General features: G+C 42.5%; 1 protein-coding gene across 3 annotated transcripts in view; it reads right to left on the reverse strand.

Annotated features, from left to right (window-relative positions):
• Window positions 1-13,044, reverse strand: part of itgbl1 (integrin, beta-like 1) — a 54,586-nt gene that overhangs the window by 9,540 nt on the left and 32,002 nt on the right. For all 3 annotated transcript variants that reach the window (XR_014889084.1, XM_085250695.1, XM_085250697.1), the window contains one exon: window positions 2,862-2,978. Coding sequence is in view for 2 of the 3 variants with exons in the window: in XM_085250695.1 (XP_085106821.1) it covers window positions 2,862-2,978 (117 nt within the window). In the remaining variant the exon portion in view is untranslated. The remainder of the gene's footprint in view (window positions 1-2,861; window positions 2,979-13,044) is intronic.

A 13,044-nucleotide genomic window follows, 5' to 3' on the forward strand; every position in this document is an offset into this window, starting at 1 on the left:
GTAGAAAATACAAACAAAGCAGATACCAGATATTAGATGTAATCGCAGACTGACAAGACTCCTATTATAATTTCCCTCAACTATAATTTAAAGTCACAAACTGTGAAAATTAGACCTAAACAGCCTAGCATCTAACCTCGGTCTCACCTCTGTAAATGTCATGTGACCACACTGTATTTGCCAGGCATTAGCACTTACATAGTTCATTTGAATTAGACTGTTGAAGCGATCACAGAGGTTAATTAATACAAAGAATGCAAGATAACCTCTGTTGTTCCTTTGCGTTTCTTTCATTTTTGATCATTATTTCACAAAGAAATGCATGATGGTATGTGGTATCTGATATTAATGCATTTATTAACCCAACACTTTACCTAAGATGTATTATTGTGACACCTGCTATCAATTTGGCTATGAAGGAATGTATGTTCTCAACCATTTTGGCTTATTTGCAGAACAGTTTAAAACCAGCATAAGGAGCATCCACCGCCAATGCTAATGATAAGACCAGTGTTAGCTTAAAGCAGCACATTTATTTGCAGCTTATTGTCTTTTGATTTGTTAATGCATTCTTTGATGTCTGTTCATTTTCAATTCCCATTGTCACTAAAGAAGAATTTAATGTTGCATGTTGCTTGACAAGTTGCAAATGGGACAGCTGGCATGACATTTAAAGGTTGTAGTGGTCATTTTCAAGTGCACCAAAGAGCATGTCAGATTCAAGACACCATGAAGATCTTGCACTATCAAAGTAAGTACAAAGTACACAACAGACAGAAGGATCAAAGTAGAGACACAGTGCAGGTATCTAGCAACATCCCTGTCATAAAGAAACGTTCACGGTAGATATGCTGACATGATTTCAGTGGTTTCAGTAAACCTCTGTAAAATCTGGAGATTACTGTGTGACTTTGTGGGGCACGGAGCCTTCATAATACCCACTTAATACCCACAGCCAGAAATCTGGCTAAACATGAATGTGGGAGCCGACATAATGACCAGCTTCAGACTTTAACTACGGTTCGTGTCAATCCAAACATCAAAGTAATAATTATGCATGTAAAATCTGGACAGTTTAAAAGTTCAACACTCAGACTTGGCATTAATGATACAATATGAAAAGAAAGCAATTTATTGCCTTAAGCCTGAGAGCCTAAGATGTTCTTTTCAAACTTCCAACTGACAAATAATAACAAAATCCAGTCACGAGTAGCTCCAGTGAGATTAAAATAAACAACTCCAGTTTGGAAGAGAAATAAAACACAATTATGTTATAGCCAATTCAATCATCTAAGTACAAGGTGGCCTCTACACTGAAGAAGGTCCTGTGTGATCTTGTGTTCAGTATGACTGACCACCCATGTTTTCTATCCCATATAACACGAATATGTCTTTGTCATAGTGAAGGTGTAAAAAAACGATGAAATTATGGACCAGAAGAAAGAGTGGACTGCTTTAAATTGCAGTGTACAAAGTAAACATTTTGTCTTCTTGTTCTTTGTTTTTGGATACAACCCTCATGAGTCAAGTAAGGACCGACCTGACTGACAAGCTTGTTAACACAGAAGGACTGAATTGTATACACGTGTCTCTTCTCTGTTGTCTGCAGTGAGGTCCAAACAGTCAGCAGCACTGACAGCACTGTACCATGACTTATGAAGTTTCTTACAAACCCCCTTGAAACAAAGCTCCTATATGTTTGATCCTCACGTGTCACCTTGTTTCGAGTGCCTTTCAGCTTCTCAAAATACCCAATGACTTCCACAGGCCTTTCAGTATACAGACATAATTGTGGACCTATTGTTCGTATGTATGCTTATGTTTGTTTGCATGTGCAGCAGTGCTGGAGATAGGCTAACCCAGAAGGCTCCTCAAGGATTGTCCCTGGACAGCCCAAAGGACAATGAGTGGCCATAATCCAATCAATACTACAGAAAATTACCCTCAGATGCTGCACTGCACCACTAATGCAATAGTGAGACAGCTCACTAGAACATTAAAAAAAAAACTCCCTACCCTGGAAGATCCACATATTGATATATGGTAGCAGTTAGACAGATCACATGTGAATTTAAGAGAAAAGACAAATAGTTTTAAACTTCACTGACTGAACAGTGAACTGAGTTTCACTAAGTACCTTCCCTGTTTGGTATACATGTGAAGGAAAAGCTCCTCGCTGTTGTTAGAAAGATATTAGTTTGGAAAAAAAAAAGAGCTATTATTTGGAAAACCGTGTATGTGTCATATTTTATCATTTTTCCAGCACTTTCATTACAGCAAAGGACCCAAAAAGCAGATCTCCGTGTGGTGTATGTATCCAAAAAAATACTCTGAGTCATGTGGAGTCAAATTAAAGAGGCTTTGTGATAATCATTGATATGACTCTCATGACCTGCACTACGATCCTTTTTTGTCTTTATTTGGCTTCTGCCAGTCTCTCTCTCTCTCTGTCTTTTCTCAAGCTCTAGCATCTACAATGGGAAATATCAAATTCAACTGAGCCTCTAATGTTTTAGTGTGAGCTACTGTATTCATTACAGCATCTCTGCCTAAATGGCTCAAATTATGAGCGCCAACTTCCCGAGACCTCAAACAGAAGCTTCAGCAGCTGAGAGAAGTTTCTCTAAAATTAGGCTCAAGGGTTTAGAAGGTTGTGCCTGTGGATATCAATGAGAGCAGACAGGATCACGGTGCACTGATCTTCAAATTTACAAACGCTACCGGCAAAGTTTCAAAGACCCCTTAGGGCACAACAAAGACTTAATGTGTGTGTGTGTGTGTGTGTGTGTGTGTGTGTGTGTGTGTGTGTGTGTGTGTGTGTGTGTGTGTGTGTGTGTGAGGGTCTGCGTGTGTTCGCTTACCTCCACAGACCTCTCCACTGATGTCTTCGCATTGACGGTCGTCACACTCACAGTTTTTGCCATGAACACGACTGTCCCCAGGTGGGTGGCAAGTACACTGTCCACACTGGCACTGACCTAGAAAAATAGAAACGTCTTCTCACATCTGAGCAGTTGTGTTGTGTTTTTAACAGAATAATCTTTCTTTGTCGGAAGTTGTTTATATAATCTATATTCTATTCTATTCACTCTGTAATTTTAGGAAACTGATTTGCATACTGGCTTTAGTGTAGAATTTACCTCTGAGATCTAAGTTATCATAGGTGCTAACCCTATATTTAGGAAAAAAGCTAAACTGCTGCTCACACTTATAGTGGGGGAAGTAATCATTCACGCCCCTGCTGAATTTGCTCCTTTGCAAAGAACTGACCAGTGTGAAATTTTTATGGTAGTTTCTTTATAATGGAGAGAGACTGGATATCAGCCAAAAATCCAGAAAAATAAAACGTATAGATTCATGTCACTGAGTAAAGTAAATATTTGATCCCCTACTACCCGGCTTGTTCTAGCCAGTCTGGATCTGCGCCCATGTGGCAGGCAGATTACAGATCACTCAGTCAATTCCAGATAATCCTGATCTCACTCCAACCTCTCCACAACCATGGGCAAAGATGGTGGGATGTCAGGAGGTGAAAGGATGTCAGGGCCTGCAGAAGGCTGGAAAGGGCCACAAGACCTACAAGAAGCTTGCTGAGAAGGTGACAACTGGGGGTGTGATTATTCAGACATGGAAGATATATATATTTACTATCAATCATCCTCCGTCTGGAGCTCCATGCAAGATCTTGCCTCATGGGATAAATGGTAAATGGATTGGTTCTTAGAAAGCGCTTTTCTACTCTGCTGGGCCATGTTGTATAAAACATGAGCCATGTTTTATACAACATGCCCTATTAACCCATTCATACGAGCACTTCTATGTAAGTGCTTTCTATCTAACATTCATACAACTTGGAGTTAGCATCTTGCCCAAAGATATTTGGCGTGCAGACTGGAGCAGCCAGGGATTGAACCAGAGTTTGTTAATGATCTGGGCTGTTGAGACCAGCAAGAACACAATTAGTAAAACACTACCCAGTAATGGACTGAAATATGAAAGATCCCCTTGCTCAATAAAGTACTGTGGCGGAGGTGTGATCCCTGGCTCAGCTGCAGAGGAGGGGTGGTGCAGTGAGCTCAAGGGGCAGTGCCAGGGAGGTTGGAGGGACAGGTGGATGTGATTGTCCTGACAAGGATTTCCCTTTTTCAGTGACGTTGGACACGAAAGGGGAGAGGAGTGTGCAGCTGACTGGAAGTCGGCTGCTGAGTGTGCCGGAAAAAGTATTACTGTGTTCTCAATAAAAAGCTCAAAACGAACGAAAACACAGTGTGTCGGGTCCGAATCCTTTACAGGCACATATACAGGCCCACCTTAAGTTTGCAAGTAAACATCTAAATAATTCAGAGAGGCTTGGAGAAAGTGCTGTGGTCAGATGAAACCAAAATGGAGCTATTTGGCATCAACTTGGCTTGTCATGTTTGGAGGAAGAGAAAGGCTGAGTATGACATAAAGCCTAAAGAACACCGCACACCCAGTCAGGCACGGAGGTGGAAACGTTATGCTTTGGGGCTGTTTGCCCAGACCTCTACAACGGAGAGACCAAACAGCCATTTCATAAATGCATGGCACAGCATAGAAGAGCCACCTCGATGGGACAAGACTCGGCTGTCCGTCTGCATCTAAAGGACAAAGGTCACTCTTTCGAGGACACCAATGTTCACATTTTGGACAGAGGAGACAGACGGTTTGAAAGAGGAGTTAAAGAAGCCATCTATGTCCACTGTGAATGACCATCTTTGAACAGAGGGCGGGGCTTACGACACCAACTGTTTTGAGATCCCAGACGCCTTAACGCCCACTCACATCCTGGGCCATTTAACCTCAGTAAATCAATTGATAGGGTGGGGCTAGGTTTCACAGTGGGTTCACCCGAAACCTTGGCTGATTGGGACCCACACCCGTTTTCACACCGTGGCTTGTGTGATTAGGTAGAGGATCAATAAGGGGTCCATGACCCTCTTGGGTACACTCCCATAGGGCTTAAAATCTGGGACCGTCAAACAATTGCTCTTAGACGTGAAGAAGCTTCTTGGATAAGAGGTTTCACTTCACAGACATAACCTAAAATATTTAGATAGTTTCTGTAAAGAGGAGCGCACCAAAATTCCATTGAGACGTGTGCAATCCTGGTGACAAATTGGTGTTTCTCCACCAAGTACCAAGTCATGTTTTGTGTGGCGATCAAATACTTATTTTGTTCAATTACATCCAAATCAATTTATAACTTTTAAGCAATGCATTTCTTTCTGCATTTTTGGTTGATATTCTGCCCCCAAACCCCTCCCCTAATTTTAATCAAGCTACCATTAAAATTAGAGACAGTTTTTTTTTAAGTGGGCAAATTTACAATTTCAGCAGGGGATCACATAATTATTCCCCCCACTGTACAGACTCTTTTCAAGCATCTGCATAAACAGCATGCTAACACAAAACTAGCAAACAATCTAACTGATATTTAAGCTGCGTATATGTCAACCACAGCTAAGCAGCAAGAGCCTGATCTAGAAACAGCGATAAGCAATCAGACTTGTAGCATTGTGGCCCCAATTTCTACTTGTACCTGTTTCTACACTGGGAGCACAGTGGCGATTGCTGTGAAGCGCCCTTTGGCCTGGTTTCCAGCTGTGCTGTCAGCTTTGTGTTAAAACAGAAACACTTAAAAGAAATATCATGTGTGTCCTCATTAGAATGAGGATTTGTATCAGTGTGTGGGACCATAGGTAAGATGAAAGTACAGCCGATGTCTGTGGATTTTAAAGAAAACAATAAAAACCTATTTAGTCTGTACCAAATCTTAAAATTAGGTAATTACAATCTAAGAGGAATATATTGGGACATGACATCATTTATTTAACAAAAACTAAGCAGAAATGCGGAAGCAGTGTGTGTAAAAACTAAATACACTTTCGGAATTAAGGCTACGTCCACACTAATGCGTTTTTGTTTGAAAACACATCATTTTCTCTCCGTTCTGGCCTCCCGTCCACACTGAGACGGTGTTTTCCCTCAAGGAAAACGCAGCGTTTTGAAAACGCTCTCGAAAACGCATACATTTTAAAACTGTGCTTTCGCATCACAGTGTGGACAGCAAAAACTGAGACTTTTTGAAAACGATGACACATTTTAGTCATTAGTCTCGACATTTTGCCGCGACGTTTCAACGAGCCGGAAAGTAAATAAGGGGCAGACAGAAATGAGGCAGGTCGAATTATCTTGCATTCCAGTACTGGAACGTAAGTGTTTTCGGCCGTTTCAATGTGGACGGACAGCTCTGTGACAACGACTGAAAACGATAGTGTGGACGTCGAGCGTTTTCAGACGAAAACGCCGTTTTCAAATCTATCCAGGCGAGTGTGGACGTAGCCTAAGAGAAAAATAATTGCACAAAGGGAATTTCTTGGTGCAATAAAGATTCTTAAATCACAGCACACACAGTGCCCCTCTTTTTCTTTTCTCTTGTTTTTATTGAGCTGGGTATGTCCTTTTTTTGCACAATCATTATTCACTCTGAGTATTTTCCCTGTTTGTTACCCTGCGGAGTACATTTTGTGTTTAGTGCCACCAAATTAGACCTAAAACACATCCATAATGTGTATGTGCCTGCCTTATCTTTCGATGACTCACTGGGGGAAATTAGGGGCAATAAATAGTGCAGAGCATGAATTTACAAGACAGCTACTCGAATGACAGCGTCATCTAATGTGTCGTCCATGTCACATCACTGTCACTTCTTATGACCACGCACTTCAGCATGCACAGACACAAACATAACAAGCTCTCGTCCTTCTTCACATACAACATACCACCATCTGCTCAGTGGACTCAGTTACCCTAGCAACCGGTGATGTCATAACACCCCTGCCTTATTGATTATCTCCATGGCCGTCAAGCCATCCACCAGTGTGAGTGTGTGCATGCGTGTTCATGTTTCGCGTGTGTTTCTTGCTAAAGTAAATGACACATTCATGTGCGTGTCTTAAGATCATTTTCATTCCATTTTTGAAAAGTTGAGAACTAACGGATACTGCTCAAGAAATTAAAGGAACACTTTGAAAACACATCAGATCAACAGGAAAAAGAAATCATGTTGGATATCTATATTGATATGAACCGGGTAATATGCTAGGAACAAAAGGATGCCACATCATTTGATTGAACTGAAAATTATCAACCTAAAGAGGTCTGAATTCAAAGACACCCAGAAAATCTAAATTAAAAATGATGCAGCAGGCTAGTCCATTTTACTGAACTTTCATTGCAGCAACTCAAAATAGTACTAGTTTATATAGTTTGCATGGCCCCACGTGCTTGTATGCATGTTGTGGCTTTAACGTAATTTCAACGAGATTAACCTGAAAGCACTAGAAACACAACGAATATGACTGCACATTTACTCCGACATCATCCTAGTGCAAAGACAAGTGGAAGCAGACAAAAACAACAAGCATGCATACTACAAACTTTACATACATATATATATATATATATATATATATATATATATATATATATATATATATATATATATATATAAAAACACCCAGCACGCCCCTGCGGGCGGTTTATCCTTCAAGCTCGGGTCCTCTACCAGAGGCCTGGGAGCTTGAGGGTCCTGCGCAGTATCTTAGCTGTTCCCAGGACTGCGCTCTTCTGGACAGAGATCTCCGATGTTATTCCCGGGATCTGCTGGAGCCACTCGCCTATCTTGGGAGTCACCGCACCTAGTGCTCCGATTACCACGGGGACCACCGTTACCTTCACCCTCCACATCCTCTCGAGCTCTTCTCTGAGCCCTTGGTATTTCTCCAGCTTCTCGTGTTCCTTCTTCCTGATATTGCTGTCATTCGGAACCGCTACATCGATCACTACGGCCGTCTTCTTCTGTTTGTCTACCACCACTATGTCCGGTTGGTTAGCCACCACCATTTTGTCTGTCTGTATCTGGAAGTCCCACAGGATCTTAGCTCGGTCATTCTCCACCACCCTTGGGGGCATCTCCCATTTTGATCTCGGGACTTCCAGGTTATACTCCGCACAGATGTTCCTGTACACTATGCCGGCCACTTGGTTATGGCGTTCCATGTATGCCTTGCCTGCTAGCATCTTGCACCCTGCTGTTATGTGCTGGATTGTCTCTGGGGCATCTTTACACAGCCTGCACCTGGGGTCTTGCCTGGTGTGATAGACCCCAGCCTCTATGGATCTTGTGCTCAGAGCTTGTTCTTGTGCTGCCATGATTAGTGCCTCTGTGCTGTCTTTCAGTCCAGCTTTGTCCAGCCACTGGTAGGATTTCTGGATATCAGCCACCTCCTCTATCTGCCGGTGGTACATACCGTGCAGGGCTCTGTCCTTCCATGATGGTTCCTCGTCTCCCTCCTCTTTCTTGGGTTTCTGCTGCCTGAGGTATTCACTGAGCACTCGGTCAGTTGGGGCCATCTTCCCAATGTATTCTTGGATGTTCGTTGTCTCATCCTGGACTGTGGTGCTGACACTCACCAGTCCCCGGCCCCCTTCCTTCCGCTTAGCGTACAGCCTCAGGGTGCTGGACTTGGGGTGAAACCCTCCATGCATGGTAAGGAGCTTTCTTGTCTTTATGTCAGTGGCTTCTATCTCCTCCTTTGGCAGCCTATTACCCCAGCAGGGTACCTGATCACGGGCAGGGCGTACGTGTTGATGGCCCGGATCTTGTTCTTACCATTCAGCTGACTCCTCAGGACTTGCCTGACCCTCTGCAGGTACTTGGTGGTTGCAGCTTTTCTAGCGGCCTCTTCATGGTTCCCATTCGCCTGCGGGATCCCCAAGTACTTGTAACTGTCCTCTATGTCTGCAATGTTGCCTTCTGGTAGTTCAATCCCCTCAGTTCTGACTACCTTCCCTCTCTTTGTTACCATCCGACTACACTTCTCCAGTCCGAACGACATTCCAATGTCATTGCTGTATAGCCTGGTAGTGTGGATCAGTGAATCGATGTCTCGTTCACTCTTGGCATACAGCTTGATGTCATCCATGTACAGGAGGTGGCTGACAACTGCTCCGTTCCGTAGTCGGTATCCGTAGCCAGTCTTGTTAATGATCTCACTGAGGGGGTTCAGGCCTATGCAGAACAGCAGTGGGGACAGAGCATCTCCTTGGTAGATCCCGCACTTGATGGTGACTTGTGCTATGGGCTTGGAGTTGGCCTCTAGTGTTGTACGCCACATCCCCATTGAGTTCCTGATGAAGGCTCTTAGGGTCCCATTGATCTTGTACAATTCTAGGCATTCCAGTATCCAGCTGTGGGGCATTGAGTCATAGGCCTTCTTGTAATCAATCCAGGCAGTGCACAGGTTGGTCAGTCTGGTCTTGCAGTCTCGGCTGATTGTTCTGTCTACCAGTAGCTGGTGTTTTGCGCCTCTGGTATTCTTGCCAATTCCTTTCTGTGTCCCGCTCATGTATTGACCCATGTGCCTGTTCATCTTAGCCGATATGATGCCTGACAGGAGCTTCCATGTAGTACTGAGGCAGGTTATTGGTCGGTAGTTGGAGGGGACCGGTCCCTTCTTGGGGTCCTTGGGGATCAGGACCGTCCGGCCTTCAGTTAGCCATTCCGGGTGTCTCTCGTTAACTAGCAGCTGGTTCATTTGTGCTGCCAGACGCTCGTGGAGTGCAGTTAGCTTCTTCAGCCAGTAGGCGTGAACCATGTCGGGCCCTGGTGCTGTCCAACTCTTCATACTGGAGACCCTTTCTTGGATATCTGCCACTGTGATGGTTACTGGACCCTGTTCAGGGAGGTCGCTGTGGTCTGCCCTCAGATCCTCTAGCCACTGAGCATTGCCGTTATGGGTTGCATCCTTCTCCCATATGCTCTTCCAGTATTGCTCCGTCTCCAGCCTTGGTGGTGCTGTTCTCTTATTGTTCCCTTGCCACTGAGAGTACACCTTTGCTGGTTCTGTGGAGAACAGCTGGTTTATTCTCCTGCCTTCTATCTCTCTGGTGTACCTCCTCAAGCGGCTGGCCAAGGCTGTGAGTCTTTGCTTGGCAGTTTCCAAGGCCTCAGGTATGGACAGCTTGCTGTATTTCTTATGCACCTTATTTGTCGCACCTTTCTGCAACTCTGTTAGTTGGCTAACCTCTCTCCGTGCTACTTTGATCTTGCCCTCTAGCCTCCTTCTCCATGGAGGGTACTGCCCCTTGTGGCTGTTCAACTTGTAGCCAAGCATCTCACTGATCACTGCTGCCGTATTGTAGATCAGCTTGTTAGTGTCGGTAATCGTGGTTGTAGGTATTGCCCGTAGTGCTGCATTAACATCATCTAGCAGACCTTCTGAGGGTACTTCACGTAATCTTGGTAACCGGCTACGGGGGATCCAGGTTTCAAGCTTGGCCATGATCCTATTTTTCAGGTCAGTTCCTCTCGCACTCAACGATCCTTCTCCTATCACACTTGGGGCTATGTACCCAATCTCGGGTGGGGGTGATGATATCTCCCCCCTGACCTGGCGTCCTGACTCCTCCAGCTGCTATATATATATATATATATATATATATATATATATATATATATATATATGATGTATGTATGTGTGTGTATATATATATATATATACACATATATACACATATATATGTATATATATATACATATATATATATATATATAGCTTTTACCTGACTACCTCCTCCTAGATGCTGACAGATGTAGTTAAAGGCTGAAATCCTTGGAAATCTGTTTCATTGAAACCATTGAACAACAGCACTCAGATTCAAATTTGTCAAATTTTGGCTTCATCCTCAACTATCACATTCTCATGAATTGGCTGGATTCCAGTCTAACATAGCAATGAAACTATGCAAGCTGAATTTATCGGCTTTCATGTTTAGAGCATACTGCATGTGAGTTATTTGTACATATGGGTTCGTTCGGGGTCGTTACCTAGTCAGGTTAAAGTCTGATGTAGGCAACATTTGAAGAATTGAATTGATAGATCTGACCACTGATGCATGCAGTGTGGACATAGCAATATTTAAATATGCTTACATGCACAAACTAGTATGACTGATTATTCCATGACCACATAACTTCAATATTGGTAAGATTTTAAAATCATAATTTTGACATCAGTTTTCCGTGTTATCAAATTGCAGAGCTGAGAATATATTGTACTTACTTTGAATCACCTTGTTGTTGAATTGTGCTATACAAATAAACTTGCCTTGCCTTGCCTTGCCTTAAACGTACTCTTACATGATTTGCTGTGATTAGCTTGAGGTCTGAACCATAAAGTAGTCTATAATCCAGCTGCTAGGTTAATTCAAGCATTCACCCTATATAAATCATGTACCTGATATGTATTAAACAGATGGCTACAGAGACAATTTTATATATGGACTTTAAATTTAAGCAAAAGGCAGGGCCACAAAATTGAACAGAATTGAGAAATGTCCCATCTACACTGTGTCTCATTCATCACATTTTCAAACAACAGCAAGTGGGCATAGGAGCCCATTGTTATGCCAAAGTGAGCACCAAAATTGTGCTGCACTGCCTGATCTGCATAAACACAACCACAGCTGTGACAATCCTTTCACCACAGAGCTGTGAAACTGACAAACATGCAGGCAAAAGTACAAAAAAAACCTCTTGGATTGCATCTACATTATCCGCTCTTTGCACCTGGAAAAATAAAAAAGCTCAAAAATGTCGATTTAAAGATTTAAATGTAAAATCAAATCCACTGCACAATATATTAAACAACGCGTGACCACAGTTAAAGAGTGCTTTCAGCATTGTCAGTCTGGTTTTCCTTCCGGTTTAAGGTCTTTTCACTAAATTTCATTTTTATTTCAGCAACAGCTGCAATGAGTCCTCCAGCACAACAGGTATAATGCATTAAGCCTAATGATGGCCCCTTATGTGCTCATCCTTTGCTCATATGTCCTATCCCGTGGTGTGAATGAAAGCATTCCATCAGCATTCAGTATGCAGCTAGATTCACTTTATGTACTAAGTTTATGATAGTCATCTAAAACCAATGTGGTAACAACTTCTTAGGGGATAAAAAAAAAATCAGTTTTGTTATACAGACAATTAACTATATTTCAAAACCTTGCAAATGACACAACATTGTAAGATTAAAAACATTTTTTTCTACTGCAGAAGGAATGTGCTATGTTAAAAAGTAGCACACACATACAGTGAATGTCTACTACAGGCCACACTAGAGAGCAGAGAAAGGAATCCCAAGAATCAGCAAAAAGATGTTGAAAGCAGGTGTTTCCGTCAGGACATACCAGAGTATAAAGAATGTACTCCACAAGCGTCTTGTCTCCATCTTTCAGGAAGAAGCTCTGAAGCTGCTGTTTCAAATTTCAAGGCCTTTCCTCTCAGACTAACATCTGTACCAGCCTCATTCATCCATGCCTAAGTGATTTTCTGTGTCTGTCTCCTTCAGTTTCTCTCTTTCTCGCTCTGTATCTTCCCTCCCACCTTGCTTCCTGTCTTCCTTTTTATTGTTTACATCTTTTGACATCACAGTCATGCAATGAACACATTCTTTCCAACCGTTGTGAGTTTCTAAGCACTACATCATTGCTACAGACAGAAAGCAACTAGAAGAAAAATTTTTGTTTCCCTCGACAAGGGTTAGAGAATCTCAGCCTAGAACTGTACCGTATCTCATAGTTTCCAAATCCTAATTCTCATTTAGGTGTATGAACAGGAAACCAACAACAGTGAGATACGTTGCCAGGCTTTAAACGCTTACTGAATGGGCTGGAAACATTTTTTTTTAATGCAGTTCTGAAAGGGAAGCATTCATGAATCCCATTAATTGTTCCATTGCACTGTGTAAATTGAAGTTTCATTTTGTTGCAGCTTTTGGAGATAATTTAAAGGAAGTATAAGAGGAATTAAAGTTAATTAACTCTCTGTGCACAAGTTAATCTTTTCTGGTTCATTATGTGGTGGGGAACGTCATATGTCCTCAATCACGCCATTGGTTTGAGGCCGTCTTCCTGGCACAATATGTAATGGTGATACATTAGAAAAAGGCACAAAATGGTTCT

Source organism: Mchenga conophoros, linkage group LG16 (genome assembly GCF_057382185.1).
Source record: "Mchenga conophoros isolate Kocher_MC1m ecotype Shallow Benthic linkage group LG16, M_conophoros_male_GT1.1, whole genome shotgun sequence".
In the NCBI taxonomy this organism is placed as follows: Eukaryota; Metazoa; Chordata; class Actinopteri; order Cichliformes; family Cichlidae; genus Mchenga; species Mchenga conophoros.